General features: G+C 43.8%; 1 protein-coding gene across 8 annotated transcripts in view; it reads right to left on the bottom strand.

Moving 5' to 3' along the window:
- The window catches only part of LOC129815253 (neurofascin-like), a 171518-nt gene that overhangs the window by 4992 nt on the left and 148397 nt on the right, over positions 1-18129 (bottom strand). For 3 of the 8 annotated variants that reach the window (XM_055868879.1, XM_055868880.1, XM_055868882.1), the window contains 5 exons: positions 17691-17819; positions 14771-14917; positions 13475-13606; positions 8601-8670; positions 6202-6231 (listed from right to left, as the gene is read on the bottom strand). In XM_055868879.1, the coding sequence (XP_055724854.1) occupies positions 6202-6231; positions 8601-8670; positions 13475-13606; positions 14771-14917; positions 17691-17819 (508 nt within the window). The other 5 variants (XM_055868881.1, XR_008753403.1, XM_055868883.1 and 2 more) reach the window with 5 other exon arrangements.

Here is an 18129-nt window from a genome sequence, read left to right as displayed (position 1 = left end):
GTTCAGAACATGTCCCTATGTCTTCTACCTCTGCAGTAGGGGAAGAGAATTGTCATGCAGAAGGGATCAGGGGCTATCAACCAGCATTAGCTCTCTAGACTCTTACAACAGCCAGATAGCAAACAGCAGAAAGGCATTAACAGAGCAGAGGGAACAGAAAATAATGAAGTTTAGCTCTTCAACAGTTTTTCCATCGTATTTAGAGGTGTTGTCTATTTCTCTTCATTGTAGAGAGGATCTACAAACCAAACCGTGTTGACATATTTTCTTCATTGTAGAGAGGATCTACAAACCAGACCGTGTTGACATATTTTCTTCTGTGAAGTACTAGTGTGGTAATGTATGGCTGGCCAGTTAGTAGACAAACTACATGGCCATATCATCTGACAGAGATTACCTGAAAGCATGGCTCACCAAGCCAACGGGGCACACAAGGTCATCAACCGAGACGTACCAAGGCAACCATACCGAAGTATCAACAAGTCAACCCACAATCAAACCTCTGAACTCAAACAGACCAGATACTCTATCAGGTATTACGAGAGAGAGAGAGAGAGAGAGAGGAGAGAGAGAGAGAGAGAGAGAGAGAGAGAGAGAGAGAGAGAGAGAGAGAGAGAGAGCGAGAGAGAGAGAGAGAGAGAGAGAGAGATGAGAGAGGAGAGAGAGAGAGAGAGAGAGAGAGAGAGAGAGAGAGAGAGAGAGAGAGAGAGAGAGAGAGAGAGAGAGAGAGAGAGAGAGAGAGAGAGAGAGAGAGAGAGAGAGAGAGAGAGAGAGAGAGAGAGAGAGAGAGAGAGAGAGAGAGAGAGAGAGAGAGAGAGAGAGAGAGAGAGAGGGAGAGAGAGAGAGAGAGAGAGAGAGAGAGAGAGAGAGAGAGAGAGAGAGAGAGGAGAGAGAGAGAGAGAGAGAGAGAGAGAGAGAGAGAGAGAGAGAGGAGAGAGAGAGAGAGAGAGAGAGAGAGAGAGAGAGAGAGAGAGAGAGAGAGAGAGAGAGAGAGAGAGAGAGAGAGAGACTAAAATCAAGGAAGGAAAAGAGGAATCAGGTGCCTGATAAAAGTACGAGAGAGAGAGACTCTAGAGAAGAAGTAGACCAAAGAAAAGAGCGAGAGTGAAATACATGAGAAGAAACTGGATAACTGCGCAGGAGATGTTTTTGATGTTTTAATCGATTAATTTACTGAGAGAAGGATTGATCAGGAGTGTGAGAACATTGAGTTCACTGTCATACAATACCGTATGTAGACTTTGGCATTATACAGGCATGGAAAATGACAACCTTGATTTTTAGTACAGTAGACGTGAGCGTAATGTAGAAATGGCCTTATTAGATGTTCATAGCCCTCAAATTCACTAAAATGTTTCCAATTATAAGGAGATTAGCATAGCAGCTGGTAAATACGTAACTATTGTTCATACCTCTAAATCCACTCAAGAGGGAAGTATTACATCTTAATTATGAGCCTATTATTTCTCTATGTGTAATTGAATAAATCTACCAGAGTGGCAAAGTTGTTTAAAAAGCTCGGCTTTAGTCGCGGGTTTGCCAGCTTTTGTTTGTTGACCTTATCGCTCGAGAAATTTTAGTGAGCAGAGGGTATAAAAGTTGAAGCATTCTTCGACTTTAAAATGTCTTTAGAATGAGAGTGTAGAATGATTCAATTATCTGATTAGATTAACTTTTGAGAGAGGAGCAAAGGTGGAAAAAGTAACTGGGAAGACTTTATTCTCCTAAAATAAGCTGCAGTGTCTGACATGACTTTCAAAACAAACTGCTCTTGATCTTTGATATTTCAGCATTGTTCTATAAAGACAAATCTTATGCAGCCCAATTAACATAACAATTGGACTAGAGAAATCAATTGCGTAAATGTCAACATCAGTTGTTTGTTACTTTCCACCTCTGCATCAATATCATGGAAATGAAAGGAGGATTTTAGTTGGTTAAGCCTTGAGCATATGTTGGAGGAAAGATGTTGATTCAGTAGTCAATGTTTAGCCACTTCAGCAGGTTGGCAAAGGTGATTATGTGTGTGATTAGATATTAATCGATTAAAACCCAATGCAAGAATTCTGAGCGGTCTTAAAAAGTAAATAATGCATATTATTTCAAGGTTATTCTGGTTGTGGTATGCACTGTGCAGGATAGACTCCTGTCATACCTTTTGAGGGAACAACTTGATTTGGACCAATGGGAACAGAAACCAGAACAGAAAGACAAAGGAAAAAGACGTAAGGTGAGGAAGAACAGAAAACAGAGATGGCTAAAAACACACTGAACAGACACATACTTTTTAAACACAGACTGAACATTTGATATAGAATATGTGTGCGCATGTGTGTGGGTTGCTAATATACCTGAGTGACAACGGCCTAAAATTATATTTACTAGTGGGTCAAAAACAGTTGGGTGCCCACACATAGTTGCACCATACTACTACCGTGACATCAAACAAACAAAACCCCATAAAAAACAACAATAATCACAGGGCACCAATAAGCCCTAGAATCAGGCTTTATGGGAAAGTTGCCTTGCATGAGCCTTGGTGCATGCGACCCAGAACAGCTCATAGGAGCAAGAGCATATCTCCTGTTTCTGTAGCGTGAGGCAGCTTGATGTACAAGTATACCCCCTGGACAGGACACTAGTCTATTGCAGGGCTAGGTCTGGTCCATGGTGTTACGTGCAGCTTGAACCTTCTTCAACTGAAAACAAAATCATCTTTGGAGGGATAAATGAAAAGATGCATGGCGCTGAAGGAGGCTCAAGGCTCAATTGGCATAGAAAGGACCTCTAACAGGTGAGTTTATAGCACCACAGAGAGTCAAACTGGAATAGACCAGGGTGGCCATAGTCCTGAAAAGCTGCAGAATGTGCAGGATTTTGTTCCAGGCCAGCTTGAAACAATCAACTAATCATGGTATTTAACCTAGAACCATAGAATGTTAAATAAATTGTGTTACAGCTGGGCTGGAACAAAATCTTGCACTCACTGCGGTGTTCCTGGATCAGGGTTGGCCACCCCTGCCATAGTCCCATACATGCAGACAGAACTGCCAAATCATTCAGCTTATGCTATACACAGGGACCAGACATCATCAATGATGAAAATTACTTCAGCACATACGTTTACCCCTGCATGTTCATTTTATCAATGTCTTTTGAAAGCTGAGGTCTACTTGACCGAAACATGGACAGAAAAAACATGCAGAGATGGATGTGAGCAGCAGTGCTGATCATCATTGATGACTAAGTCATGTAGGAAGGAACAAGGAAAGAACATAGTGGTGTTGATATGTCATCTCCATACAAAAGGCTCGCTGTTGCTTATTCCCCAAATCGGTTCCTCAAGGGCGTCAAACTCGAACGGAAGACTTTCCAACCTTCCTCCCTAAACCCTCACTACATCTACTCTACACCCTCTCTCAAACCTCCCTACCTCCCTCATTTCAGCCAAATTGATTTCCGTCCTCAGCCTTCACCTCTGCACCTGGTGGTTGCTGCCTGTTAAATGTCAGCTGTCGGAAGAAAAACAAAGCAATTAACCTTAAGGAGGGAAAAACACGATCAAGCCCTCGACAGAGACAAACGGGTTCAGGACCTCTCAGAGTGTTCACGATCAGTTTCACGATCATTACATCACCTACCTGATCCTTGAAACACTTGACGTCTCTCTGGGGAGAGATAAGACCTTCCTGCCTCCTCATACTCTCTCTCTCTCGATCTCCCTCCCCTAATCTGCAAATCACCTTGATTTATTTACCTGACAGTTTATTACCTGATTAAATTGACACTTTCAGAAAAGCTGCTTTTCTAACTCTGTGATATCCTGCACTGGTAATGAGAAGAGGATTTCACAGTGCGGAGCCTTGGCTCACTGTTTGAACACCAGCTGAGCCTTGAACACTAATACGCTTTTCTCACTCTAATATCATGAGCCTGAGGCGATGCTTAAACCACAGCTGTGATTAGCGTCTATTTCCCCATATTGAACACCCGCTGCTCTTAACCCTGAACCACCCATGGATACGATAGGTCCCTGCCAAGACAACTCTCCACCAGAGGCCTGTATTGAACAGGTCCAGAACAGCCCTGGGCTTAAGATAGTCTGCCTATTGAAATGGCTGTTGTTCTGCTTGTGAGGGAGCAGGTGTGGGACACAGGTAGCAGGTGTGGAACACAGCCATGGCCAGGCCAAAGATAGCCAGGTCAATTGATGACCTTAGCCTCAAGGCTAAACCAAGGTTAATGCATTGCTTTGGGCTAGGTTTAGCTCTAGTGTTTATGATTGTAGTCTGGTGAAGCATACTGATGTTGGATCTCAATTAGAGCCAGTTTGTTACAGCAGGAAAATAATTCTGCAGCAACAGTAATGTGAATTATTATGTTGATTATAATTAATGAACATTTTTGTAGGGGTTGATACATTTTTCATAAGGGAAAATCAAGTTTGACATTTCAAAGTGGAAATTACAAACTTTAGAAGCCTTTTTAAACTTCAAATACACTACACGTTTAAAATGTCCTGCATTGCAACAGGGTGTTGCAATATCCTACATCTGTAACATGGCTTAGTCCTAAAGTAGGATTGTCCTATTTACTAATCTGCATTGAAGGGATAGTTGACCCAGATGTACTACATTTTATGGAAGTAGAATATAGACCAAAAGGGTAAGCAACATTTGCTATATGTTTTTGCGATTAGCTACAGATTGGTGAAGTGCCTCGACGGGAGTTCTAGCTGTGTGTAGAAACAACACTCTTCTCACTTCTCTCTGTGGTTTCACACTACCCAGAAAGTCTCAGCTTTGCCCTGATCACATGTTTGACACCCCCGGGAACCGATATCTCTGATTGGCTGGTGTACCATGCCCACCTTGACCCTCCCCACACCCAATCTCCCCATTCTACCCCAGAAACAGTAGTGCAAAGGGAGGAGGGTGAAGTAGTTCATAGACCATGATCTAGCATCACAGTCACTGCCTCGGTCCACATCCCCCAATCTCACCCCAAGCCCTCGCATCTTCATCCCCCCATCTCACCCCCATGCCCTCGCTTCCTCATCCCCCCATCTCACCCCAAGCCCTCGCTTCCTCATCCCCCCATCTCACCCCCATGCCCTCGCTTCCTCATCCCCCCATCTCACCCCAAGCCCTCGCTTCCTCATCCCCCATCTCACCCCCATGCCCTCGCTTCCTCATCCCCCCATCTCACCCCCATGCCCTCGCTTCCTCATCCCCCCATCTCACCCCCATGCCCTCGCTTCCTCATCCCCCCATCTCACCCCCATGCCCTCGCTTCCTCATCCCCCCATCTCACCCCCATGCCCTCGCTTCCTCATCCCCCCATCTCACCCCCATGCCCTCGCTTCCTCATCCCCTCTATCTCACCCCCATGCCCTCGCTTCCTCATCCCCCCATCTCACCCCCATGCCCTCGCTTCCTCATCCCCTCTATCTCACCCCAAGCCCTCGCTTCCTCATCCCCCCATCTCACCCCCATGCCCTCGCTTCCTCATCCCCCATCTCACCCCAAGCCCTCGATTCCTCATCCCCTCTATCTCACCCCCATGCCCTCGCTTCCTCATCCCCCCATCTCACCCCAAGCCCTCGCTTTCTCATCCCCTCTATCTCACCCCCATGCCCTCGCTTCCTCATCCCCCCATCTCACCCCAAGCCCTCGCTTCCTCATCCCCTCTATCTCACCCCAAGCCCTCGCTTCCTCATCCCCCCATCTCACCCCCATGCCCTCGCTTCCTCATCCCCCCATCTCACTCCAAACCCTCGCTTCCTCATCCCCTCTATCTCACCCCCATGCCCTCGCTTCCTCATCCCCCCATCTCACCCCAAGCCCTCGCTTCCTCATCCCCTCTATCTCACCCCAAGCCCTCGCTTCCTCATCCCCCCATCTCACCCCCATGCCCTCGCTTCCTCATCCCGCATCTCACCCCAAGCCCTCGCTTCCTCATCCCCTCTATCTCACCCCCATGCCCTCGCTTCCTCATCCCCCCATCTCACCCCAAGCCCTCACATCCTCATCCCCCAATCTCACCCCCATGCCCTCGCTTCCTCATCCCCCCATCTCACCCCAAGCCCTCGCATCCTCATCCCCCAATCTCACCCCCAAGCCCTCAGTCTGAAGGGGAGTTCAGTATCTGTCTCTGACATGCGCAGGCCGGGAGGTGGATGCCGTGCCGAAACCAAAGTACCTGTTGTCCTTTTCGTTCTCATTTTCATTCCTGTCAGGGACAGACGACCATTTCAGCATGGAGAAGAGAGGGAGGAGATAGATAGGAGAGAGGGAAAAGAGAGAGAGGGAAGGAAGGAGATACATCCTCCAGGTGACACACAAGCGTATGAGAGCCAGAGACTACACACACCCACATGCACGTACGCACGGACGCACAAACTCACACACACTCACACAGACAATTACATGTACACAAAAAAACACACACACAAAAACACACACACAAAGAAATGCCCAGACACACACGCACATACACAATGTGTGAGTTGGGTAGACAGAATGATTAGTCCCAGTGCTATTGAGTGTGTCAGATTGTGAGTTTAGCAATGACCTTCACTGTAGGAAAGAGGGTAATATTAATAAACATTGATTAGAGACGAGAGCAGACTTGCTTAGATTTTCATTGTGGACATGCCTCACACATATGGACACTGCTCACACATATGGACACTGCTCACACATATGGACACTGCTCACACATATGGACACTGCTCACACATATGGACACTGCTCACACATATGGACACTGCTCACACATATGTGATAATTGTTGATAACACCTTTGAACATCTCACTTTACATTAACACTTTAAAACCACAGCACTGTGCTGTCAAGCAGAATAAGCACCTAAAACAACACTGTTCAAATGATTTCCTTCATGGTCGGAATGCTTTTGACAGGTAAACGCAAAATTAATAAAATCTCTTCAAATTACTCTAAATATACATTCCTAATCCCACAGGGCGGCGTACAATTGGCCCAGCATCGTCCGGGTTAGGGTTTGGCCGGGGTAGGTCGTCATTGTAAATAATAATTTGTTCTTAACTGACTTGCCTAGTTAAATAAAGGTTAAATATTTCTTAATTTTTAAAAAATCCATTGTAACTGGTCTGGGTAAATTAAGGTGCCATGTTTCATTTGTGGCTTATAAGAACAATTAGGGGTTTGGGTTACTGATTGTGTGGGGTTATAGGGGACAGAGTACAGGGGCACTTCATCTTGCTGTATCGCATTAGTGGAAACCAAGACTATCCTCATGGCAAGTCTGCCAGTTTTAACTAGCATTACTGACGAATTACCGTGTCAGGTTAGGAGAATTACCGTGTCAGGTTAGGAGAATTACCGTGTCAGGTTTGGAGAATTACCGTGTCAGGTTAGGAGAATTAACGTGTCTGGTTAGGAGAATTACCTTGTCAGGTTAGGAGAATTAACGTGTCAGGTTAGGAGAATTACCGTGTCAGGTTAGGAGAATTACCGTGCCAGGTTAGGAGAATTAACGTGTCAGATTAGGAGAATTAACGTGTCAGGTTAGGAGAATTAACGCGTCAGGTTAGGAGAATTAACGTGCCAGGTTAGGAGAAATAACGTGTCAGGTTAGGAGAATTAACGTGTCAGGTTAGGAGAATTAACGTGTCAGGTTAGGAGAATTAACGTGTCAGGTTAGGAGAATTAACGTGTCAGGTTAGGAGAATTAACGTGTCAGGTTAGGAGAATTAACGTGTTAGGTTAGCATCCCCGACGTGACTCGAACATATCTAGCTACACCAGGCTTGCCCTGAGAACAGTCTTGGTTTCCACTAATACGATGCTTCTGTCCTCTTCTTCTGAAGTTCTAAAGACTACCTGCTGAGCCTAATATGATAATCATCATGGAAACAGTTGCTAAACTTTTAAGCGTGTACATAAAGTACAATGTGTCTGCCTATGTAACTACTGTACCATGTAAGGACACTGGTTTTTAGCACCATTTCAATATAAAGTAGGACCACAATGATTAGAGTGAGTAATCGGTTGGAGTGTGTTAGTGCTGATTTAACAGTTAAGTTAGAGGGTTAATTAAACAGTAAAGATGGAAAGATTCTCATTCCCCACAGAGAAGAATGACTGGAGATCAGTGAGACCTGGAGTGAGCAAAAGACAATCACTAACTAACAAATACATACTGAAAACATGCATTACCAGACCTAAGACATAATAACTCCTGTTTACTGTAGCTCCTGTCTCGATCATCTTAATAGCATTCCCAAATATTACAAGGCCAAAGTAATAGTCCCTGTCCCTCATTCCTGATGCCTAAATAGTTGCAGATAAACACTACTAAACATGATCCTAAGCCTGAATACCACACATGATAATCACAATGACACTTCCATAAGAAAGCAAACAAGACACAGGCCTACTACATCCTCCTCTGTATAATGCTGGATGATACACAGTCATATCTAGTCATGATTACTAATGTTTTGCAATAGAAACTCTGCATATATAGATCATTCACTGACGGGCAACGGCGACACACAAAATTGGTCCAGAGATGTGTAGGCCAGAGATATTTAATATTCAAGAGAAATACTTACTGGTAGTCAAATGATCCATCCTCTCCCTTCTGATCCACTCCCTCCAGAGGGAGATCTTTTTTATCTCGCACTGAAGAGTGATAAAACAAATAGAGGTACATGATTATACTGAACATGCCACCATCTTGTGACTTAACTGGACACTGGCCCTCGTTCTAACCCCTACCTGGGTATTTCAACGCCCACCATCTTTTCTTGCTCCCAAACGCCCTCAATGTGTTAATCCTTAACCTAATACTTGACCCTGTCTAGTATACCCTTATATGGTCACTAGTTACTAGATTTGATTTGACCCCCCTGTGTTAACGCTTATTTGGATACTGGACCATCTTGTGTTAAAGGTCCAATGCAGCCATTTTTATCTCAATATCAAATCATTTTTGGCTAACATTTAAGGACCTTACTATGATTGATTTCAATTGAAATGGTCAAAAATGAAAATAATTGCTTCTTAGCAAATTTACAGTTCATATAATGAAATCAGTCAATTGAAACAAATGCATTACATGACTGGGAATACAGATCTGCATCTGATTGTCACAGATACCTACAAAGATAAGGGAGGGGCGTGGATCAGAAAACCAGTCAGTATTTGGTATGACCACCACTTGGCTCATGCAGCGCGACACATCTCCTTCACATAGAGTTGATCAGGCTGTTGATTGTGGCCTGTGATATGTTGTCCCACTCCTTTTTAATGGCTGTGCGAAGTTGCTGGATATTGGCGGGAACTGGAACACGCTGTCGTACACGTCGACTCAGAGCATCCCAAACATGCTCAATGGGTGACATGTCTGGTGAGTATGCAGGCCATGGAAGAATTGGGACATTTTGAGCTGCCAGGAATTGTGTACAGATCATTGCGACATGGGGCTGTGCATTACCATGCTGAAACATGAGGTGATGACGGCGGATGAATGGCACGACAATGGGCCTCAGGATCTCGTTACGGTCTGCCATCTGCTCGGTACAGTTGAAACCGGGATTCATCCATGAAGAGCACACTTCTCCAGCATGCCAGTGGTCATCGAAGGTGAGCATTTGCCCACTGAAGTCGGTTACGACGTCGAACTGCAGTCAGGTCAAGACCCTGGTGAGGATGACAAGTACGCAGATGAGCTACCCTGAGACGCTTTCTGACAGTTTGTGCTGAAATTCTTCAGTTGTGCAAACCCACAGTTTCATCAGCTGTCCGAGTGGCTGGTCTCAGACAAATCCGCATGTGAAGAAGATGTGGAGGTCCTGGGCTGGCGTGGTTACACGTGGTTTGCAGTTGTGAAGCCGGTTGGACGTACTGCCAAATTACCTAAAACGACATTGGAGGGGGCTTATAGTAGAGAAATTAACAGTAAATTCTCTGGCAACAGCTCTGGTGGACATTCCTGCAGTCAGCATGCCAATTCCAAGCTCCATCAAAATTTGAGACATCTGTGGCATTGTGTTGTGTGACAAAACTTAGATGTCTCAAAACTGTATCCTGTGGCCTTTTAGAGTCCCCAGCACAAGGTGCACCTGTGTGATGATCATGCTGTTTAATCAGCTTCTTGATATGCCACACCCTGTCAGGTGGATGGATTATCTCGGAAAAGGAGATATGCTCACTAACAGGGATAAACACATTTATCATTTATTTATCACATTTATTCATTTATCACATTTATCACTAACAGGGATAAACACAGGGATAAACACATGTAAACACATTTGCACACCAAATTTGAGAGACATAAGCTTTTTGTGCGTATGGAAAATTTCTGGTATCTTTTAAACTCAGCAAAAAAATAAATGTCCTTTCACTGTCAACTGCGTTTATTTTCAGCAAACTTAACATGTGTAAATATTTTTATGAACATAACAAGATTCAACAACTGAGACAACCTGAACAAGTTCCACAGACATGTGACTAACAGAAATGGAACAATGTGTCCCTGAACAAAGGAGGGTCAAAATTGAAAGTAACAGTCAGTATCTGGTGTGGCCATCAGCTACATTAGGTACTGCAGTGTATCTCCTCCTCATGGACTGCAGCATATTTGACAGTTCTTGCTGTGAGATGTCACCCCACTCTTCCACCAAGGCACCTGCAAGTTCCCAAACATTTCTGGGGGGAATGGCCCTAGCCCTCACCCTCTGATCCAACATGTCCCAGATGTGCTCAATGGGATTGAGATCCGGGCTCTTCGCTGCCATGGCAGAACACTGACATTCCTGTCTTGCAGGAAATCACGCACAGAACAAGCAGTATGGCTGGTGACATTGTCATGCTGGAGGGTCATGTCAGGATGAATCTGCAGGAAGGGTACCACATGAGGGAGGAGAATGTCTTCCCTGTACCGCACAGCATTGAGATTGCTTGCAATGACAACAAGCTCAGTCCGATGATGCTGTGACACACCGCCCCAGACCATGACAGACCCTCCACCTCCAAATCGATCCCGCTCCAGAGTACAGGCCTCGGTGTAACGCTCATTCCTTCGACGATAAACGCGAATCCGACCATCACCCCTGGTGAGACAAAACCGCGTCTCGTCAGTGAAGAGCACTTTTTGCCAGTCCTGTCTGTTCCAGCGACCGTGGGGTTTGTGCCCATAGGTGACGTTGTTGCCGGTGATGTCTGGGGAGGACCTGCCTTACAACAGGCCTACAAGCCCTCAGTCCAGCCTCTCTCAGCCAATTGTGGACAGTCTGAGCACTGATGGAGGGATTGTGCGTTCCTGGTGTAACTCAGGCACTCAGGCAGTCTTTGGCTATGCCGGAATAAGTGATATGACATGCTATTCTCTAAAATCATTTCTCTGTAATTAATATTACCTGATTAAGCTAATCAGGTAAATGTAATTAACTAGAAAGTCAGGGCACCACAAAATAATGTTTATAGAGCTGTTATCTTCCGAATAAATTCTTAAAGACCTAGGAATCTTTTACATCAGTAGCAGTCAATATTTAATCGTCACTTTATTCAGTCTCATCTGAAAGTTGTAAACTATTGGTTATCTTCACAAACCCTGGCTAACAAGTTGAATCAGCAATACAACATTTAGATTAATTATTTATTTACTAAATACCCAAATAATCACACAGAATTACATCTACACAGAATGGATTATACATTGATTACAAATTATGTCATAAAAGAAAACGTCCCATCGGACGGAACAGATATGACGGCTGGTTACACAAAGAAAGGGGGTTTGGTTTTGAATGAAAGAGCGGGAAGACTGACGAACAAAAAATTGTTTGTGTTTCTATCGGGCCATAGGCAGCTATGCTATCGTAAATACAGTATCTTATGCATTCTAAATAACCGCCCATTTGGAAAATGAAAATGCAAGGAATATTTACTCTGAGCTGCTCTTGAAAAGGTTGGTCGTAGATGGAAGGCCAGGTTGCCCAGCAGGGATCTCTTGTCCCCTGAAGAATGTCTCTGGTGGTAAACTGGATATGTTTTAGTATCTTTGTGTGTGTTAGACTGGATACGTCGTCCAACCTTTCCTAGCCCACAGCGGCTGCTGCTAACTCAACGGCTAGGAGGTATCACTTCTGGAGTGAATAAGAGTTCAAAGTTCATACCAAGTTGCCATACTTTTAAGCTCGTGCTATATTCTGGCTGGTATAGTCGAAAAGCATCCTTTCGGCCTGTTGATCGGCACCTTCACATTGAACACGATGCTAATTTCGTTAGGTTATTATCTGAGCCCTTTTAACGTCGGACCGTCGTCCTCACGTGCTCGGAACAGAAAGTTTAATTTTCGTCAACGGGTTTATATAGTGGTGAAAGAAGGGCGTGTTTCATAGTTTACAACCAAAGTCTGTTCACTTGGGCGGGGCCTCTGAGTGAGCAGAGTTTCTCTATAACAAACCGTTCTCTCATTTAAGAAGCTAAAATTACATTTAATCTTTTCACAAACAGTTTCATATTTAAACATTTAAATTGCACAACAATTCCATGTTAATCTGATAACTAGATTATGTCGACTTTCCAAGATAGAATTTATGTCATCCTGGCATTAGTAGTAATGTCTCAGACAACAACTGATCTGAGATCATATTCATTAAGTACAAACGCATATTTTCAACTGGTTGGATAACCGAAATATGGTTCCGTTTCCCCCCTTTCGATGTTACCAGACTCTCTATGTTACAAAGGCTTTCCAAGAGTCAACTCTATAGAGTAGAGAGAGAGAAAAGGGGAAAGGTATTCATGGGGGTCATAAACCTCCCCAACAGGCCAACGTCATGACACAGTTGTTGTTGCCATCCTGTACCTGTCCCGCAGGTGTGATGTTCGGAGGTACTGATCCTGTGCAGGTGTTGTTACACGTGGTCTGCCACTGCGAGAACAATCAGCTGTCCGTCCTGTCTCCCTGTAGCGCTGTCTTAGGCGTCTCACAGTACGGACATTGCAATTTATCTGCAGTCTTCATGAGGAATCTGCAGTCCTCATGCCTCCTTGCAGCATGCCTAAGGCATGTTCACGAAGATTAGCAGGGCCCCTGGGCATCTATATTTTGGTGTTTTTCAGAGTCAGTAGAAAGGTCTCTTTAGTGTCCTAAGTTTTCATAACTGTGACCATAATTGCCTACCGTCTGTAAGCTGTTAGTGTCTTAACGGCCGTTTCACAGGTGCATGTTCATTAATTGTTTATGGTTCATTGAACAAGCATGGGAAACAGTGTTAAACCCTTTACAATGATTATTTGGATTTTTCTAAATATCTTTGAAAGACAGGGTCCTGAAAAAGGGACTTTTTTTGTTGAGTTTATTTCTGCTCATTAAACATGGTACCAACACTTTCCATGTTTCATTTATATTTTTGTTCAGTGTATAAAACACAGGAAATCATATTTTTGACTGCACCGGGCCTTTAACCCTTACCTGGATATTTGCCTCCGCGACTCCTCTTGATGAAGCAGACGATGAGGAGGATGAGGATGATGAGAGCGATGGCACACATCAGCCCGATAAACCAGCCCTGGGTAGCAATGTCCAACTGGTCTTTAATGTAGGCTGTCAGCAGGCAAAAACATTGACACACACACACACACACAGACGGGAGAGATGAGACACACAGAGAGAGGGAGAAAAATAATAAGTCTGTTTTGCCCCAAATGAGTCACTGGAAATACATCCGACAATCTGTCCTCATCCAAGGATGCTCAAATCAAGATACACCAAGTACACAATGTATGACAACCCAAACCATGATCACAGCATTCTAGTATTCCCTCAACATAGAGCTATAACTCTAGATGGTATCCCAGTAAATCTATCTGTATAACAAATTATTCATCTTCATTTCCCCACACCTTCACAATCAAATTAGAAGAGAAAATGTGTATTTTGCATTACAAACCAAAGCAGAATATGCAACTCTACCATTTGAGTTGGGTCAATTTGAACACAAAACCTAGGTACTTTAGCAGAAGGAACAAAAAATCATGCACAGCAAATTTTCAAAGCAACCAACCACAGAAAAAGTATTGTTATTTGACACCAGTCTTCTAACTGTAAAATAAGCCAACCACATGAAGCTACTTTATTACAGGTCGGGAAACACTTCTGTAACACAATGCAGGCATAAATAGGGAAAAAAACGACATTAATAGCTTATAATTACTAACCAAGTAACAGCTCTGCCAGTGCCAGAGAAGTGTGACATTGGCAAAGTAAATTTGCTCAGAACAAAGCAAAGATAGAAAAGTAAAGTACAGGTCAAAGTATCAGATCCATTGTATATGACTTGTTTACTCATGAGCCTATCACACATTACATTTCATTGAATTATTCTTACCACATGGAATACACTCCTATGGAAAATCAAGACATCACAAACAGCTAAATCGATATTCCACGATGTTCAGAACTACCAATTCTAAAGAACAGAAACAAAACAGTCTCTCTACACTACAGTTGAATAACTTCACTTCAATACCAACTCCTTGGAGCTATAGCAACTCCTAGCCTTGTGATCTGATCTGATCCAACAGACCTCGTTGTTAGGGAACTGGGGTATCCATGGGGTCTCTGTAGCCTGGGTGCTGTCATGTTTCTGCATTAGCCTGCTATAGTCTCCTAGACTGGGCTGATGCAGACAGACTGGCCCCCAGGCTATCTGACATGACCTGATCTGGTCATGTACCATCCCTCCTCACCCGGCAGGTGGAGGCTCACCTGCGCTGGTCTCAAAGGTGACAACATTGCTGGAGATGCTGTGGTATTCATTGGAGTACACCCTCAGGCGGTACTTGGCCCCTTCGATCAGCCCCGCCAGCTTAATGGGCGGCTGGTTCACTGGTACGCTTGACACACTGCCATTGCCTTGGAAGACAAGAGAGGAGCCAATCATACTATGTCGTTGGGCGTGGCCAGGCTACTATGGTAACACAGTAAATAGGACGGGTACCACGTAGTGATGCGACATGTGTGGGACTGTTTCTCCCCCTATGAGATGGTGGGCCACTGGAGTAAATTGAAACTGACCCAATGCAGCACACACACACCCTCCCTCCAACATCCACCACTCATTAACAACCTCGTTGAAATGAATAGCTACATCTGTAAACCAATGTCATGTATACGGCTATGTTAATAAAATTACTAGAGAGTGAAAGTGAATAGAAGAGCCGCAGCTCTTTAAGAAAGCTTTTTAAATATGGCTTTTAGAGGATTATTTTTGGTTCATTTTCTTCTCGGTGGAAGTGAAACCACATTTTTCTCCTGGGGATAATTCTCCTGAAAAATCTAATCTAAAAAGGGGACTTTTTGTGGAGCGGGAGAAAAGAGGTAGAGCTAGACAGCAGCTGTTCCTTCAGGCTACTATAATACAGTGGACATCAAAGTTTTACGAAACTAAACTCCCGCTGAATTGGCAGCAGTAAGTTGGTTGTATTACCCTGACTGGTGGAATTTAAATGGACCATTATGGAACACTCTGTATTCTGGAATAGCAAAAGGCGGGAGGGTAGAGAAGCACTGTGTCTCAATTACCCATAGTCCTCCACTCATCTCAATGAAAAGAAACACACCAATGGTGAAAACGAAACGCGGCATCTTTCCAATGGAAAGATGTGCCTCTTATCACATCACCAAGCTGTGGGCGTGGGCTGGTGATGGCTGGTGGAGCATGCAAACTGGTGACATCGTGCACCATGCTATGACATGACCTTTAATCCCCTGAAAGGGTGACATCCTCATATAGCAATCATCATACAGCGATCAACCAAAATCATTCCAAAGCTGAGTACATCCACTGCAGCCTCTGAAGCAACTAAACCAAATCATATGAAACAAAATGCAACCTTGACTAGGCAACAAACAGACCTGAAGCACTGCGAAAATCAATCAGTGGGAAGAAAGTCTGACTAATATAAAAACACATTCCTTACAACCATTAAAACATGAAGCTGAAGCTAATGACTAAAATGCCCATGTAAAATGTGCGTGTGTGAATAAAGACAACATACTCCCTCCCCCTCACTCTTACTCTAAACAGTCAATAGAAAAACAAGCCACACAACCAATCATACAGCCAGCCAGACAGACACACAGCCAGTCAGCCAGACACACAGACAGGCACCCAGCCAGCCATACAGACAGCCAGCCAGACAGGTGAAGCAGCAGCATGATACTGGGTAGTAGCCATGAAGTATGCACACTGCACAGTATGGGGAGTTAGGACTTCATAATACACTATGCGTATGAACAATACAAAGATACATTTCCAAAGAGAGAAATGGACAAAGAGCAGGAAAGAGGGAGAGCGTTAGGTATCTTGTGTGTTAGAACTATGTCATTGATACAGTGGGAAACAGATCAATGTGTGCACACGCTCAGCTCCTGTGAACATCACCCTAACATCTTCTCTTTTCACTTAGGATGATTGAACACACACATATACTGACATCACTGTACCATCAGTATACTGTAGTAAGTAGCATATCTTTAAGGAATGTTTTTCATTAAACAGTGTATTTCCCCCTAGTAAAATAAAACATAATTCTAGATGGGTTTCTCTCTCTCTCTTTATCTCATCTCACATAACAGTAGAGATAGGGAGAGAGTTTGGTATTTTGTGCATTATAACTATGTCATTGATATAATTTGAAAATGCTGATAAATAATATACAGTTATAAGAACTTATAAAGAATATACAGTTATAAGGACAAGTTCTTCATAGTTGTGTGAGAACATCACCCCATCCCTGGGTTTCTCTCTCTAACTCTTTCCTTTCACTATTTCCTCTTTCAAAGTACTGACTAAGATCTCTCTTAATTTCTCCCTCAGCCTCACAAAATACTTTCTGAAAGGAACTTCTGTTCGAACCTGAGAGAGAAAATGAACACGGGCACAATGAAAGGCAAATTGAACAAAGGGATTTTTTAAGAAAACAGAAACTCAAAACCTCCAATCAAAGTACAATAAAAACTGGGGGTGCTATAAAATAACACAGTCATTATTTAAATGGAAATGCCACAGAATATATTATATATTTCACTCTATCTACAGCTATACAGATCATAATCTGACTTATATAGGCAATTGAACTCAGCTCTGCTGAAGCAAAATGAAATGAGAGTTTAGAGTTTCCCCTCAGAAATTCCCTGGGAGTTTTATGAATAGAAATGAGAATGTTGCATGACTCACCTCCAAATAAAAGCCTAATTTCTCTACTAGAGTGAAGGGCTGTCATAAATTGGACTGGATTTCTTTAATAAAGTCAGTTTGGTATATGTCTTTGCCCCAGGATTGCCTCACAGTTCCTTTCAGAAAGCCTAGTATCTCTGCAGAGATAGACTGTCTGAAAACTGACTTCACTATTGACATTTCTTCCTAGGATGGGTTTTGAACTGTAGTTTTGATACGATAGACTTGGGTTAAATACATATGTAAAATCCTTTCAAATACTTGAGCTGGGCTTGATTTAGTTTGACTGTTGCAATGGCACAAACTCTGGTTATTTTCTTACCATCCAGAAGCTTTGACACAAACTCTGGGTCTTTTCATATTGTCCAGCCTAAGAGCTGACACAAACTCTGGGTCTTTTCTTATTGTCCAGCCTAAGCTCTGACACAAACTGGGTGTGGATCTTACTGTCCAGTGTGAACTCTAGCTGGAACTCGCTGCTGCCGGTCGGGAAGTTGTGGTTCCAGCTGATGTTAGCGTAGTTACTGTTAGGCTTCACCGTCAGGTTCCAGATCACCCTCCCAGGAGCCATGCCTACTAGAGGGCAGGGTGGGGTCAGAGCGGGGTCAAGGGCAAGGTGGAGCAGAGAAGGGCGTGTTACAACAGCCACACACGCAGGGTTGCAATCACACAATGGTTCTAGGGCTAGGGTTAGATTTCGGGTTGCCCTATAAACAGTGGATTGTACCAGTGTTATATTTGAACACTTTTAAGGAGTGTCAACGTTGATGTCTTAACACTTCTGGTCGAGTCCACTCCACAGTTAATGCCTTAACACTTCTAGGGGTGTCCTGATTTGAAATGGAGGTGCCCAGTAGTCCAGGTATCCCCTTAATAGGAACACGAC

Source organism: Salvelinus fontinalis, chromosome 18 (genome assembly GCF_029448725.1).
Source record: "Salvelinus fontinalis isolate EN_2023a chromosome 18, ASM2944872v1, whole genome shotgun sequence".
NCBI lineage: Eukaryota > Metazoa > Chordata > Actinopteri > Salmoniformes > Salmonidae > Salvelinus > Salvelinus fontinalis.
The sequence above is the reverse complement of the archived record's forward strand: the minus strand, read 5'-3'. Positions and strand labels throughout refer to the sequence as shown.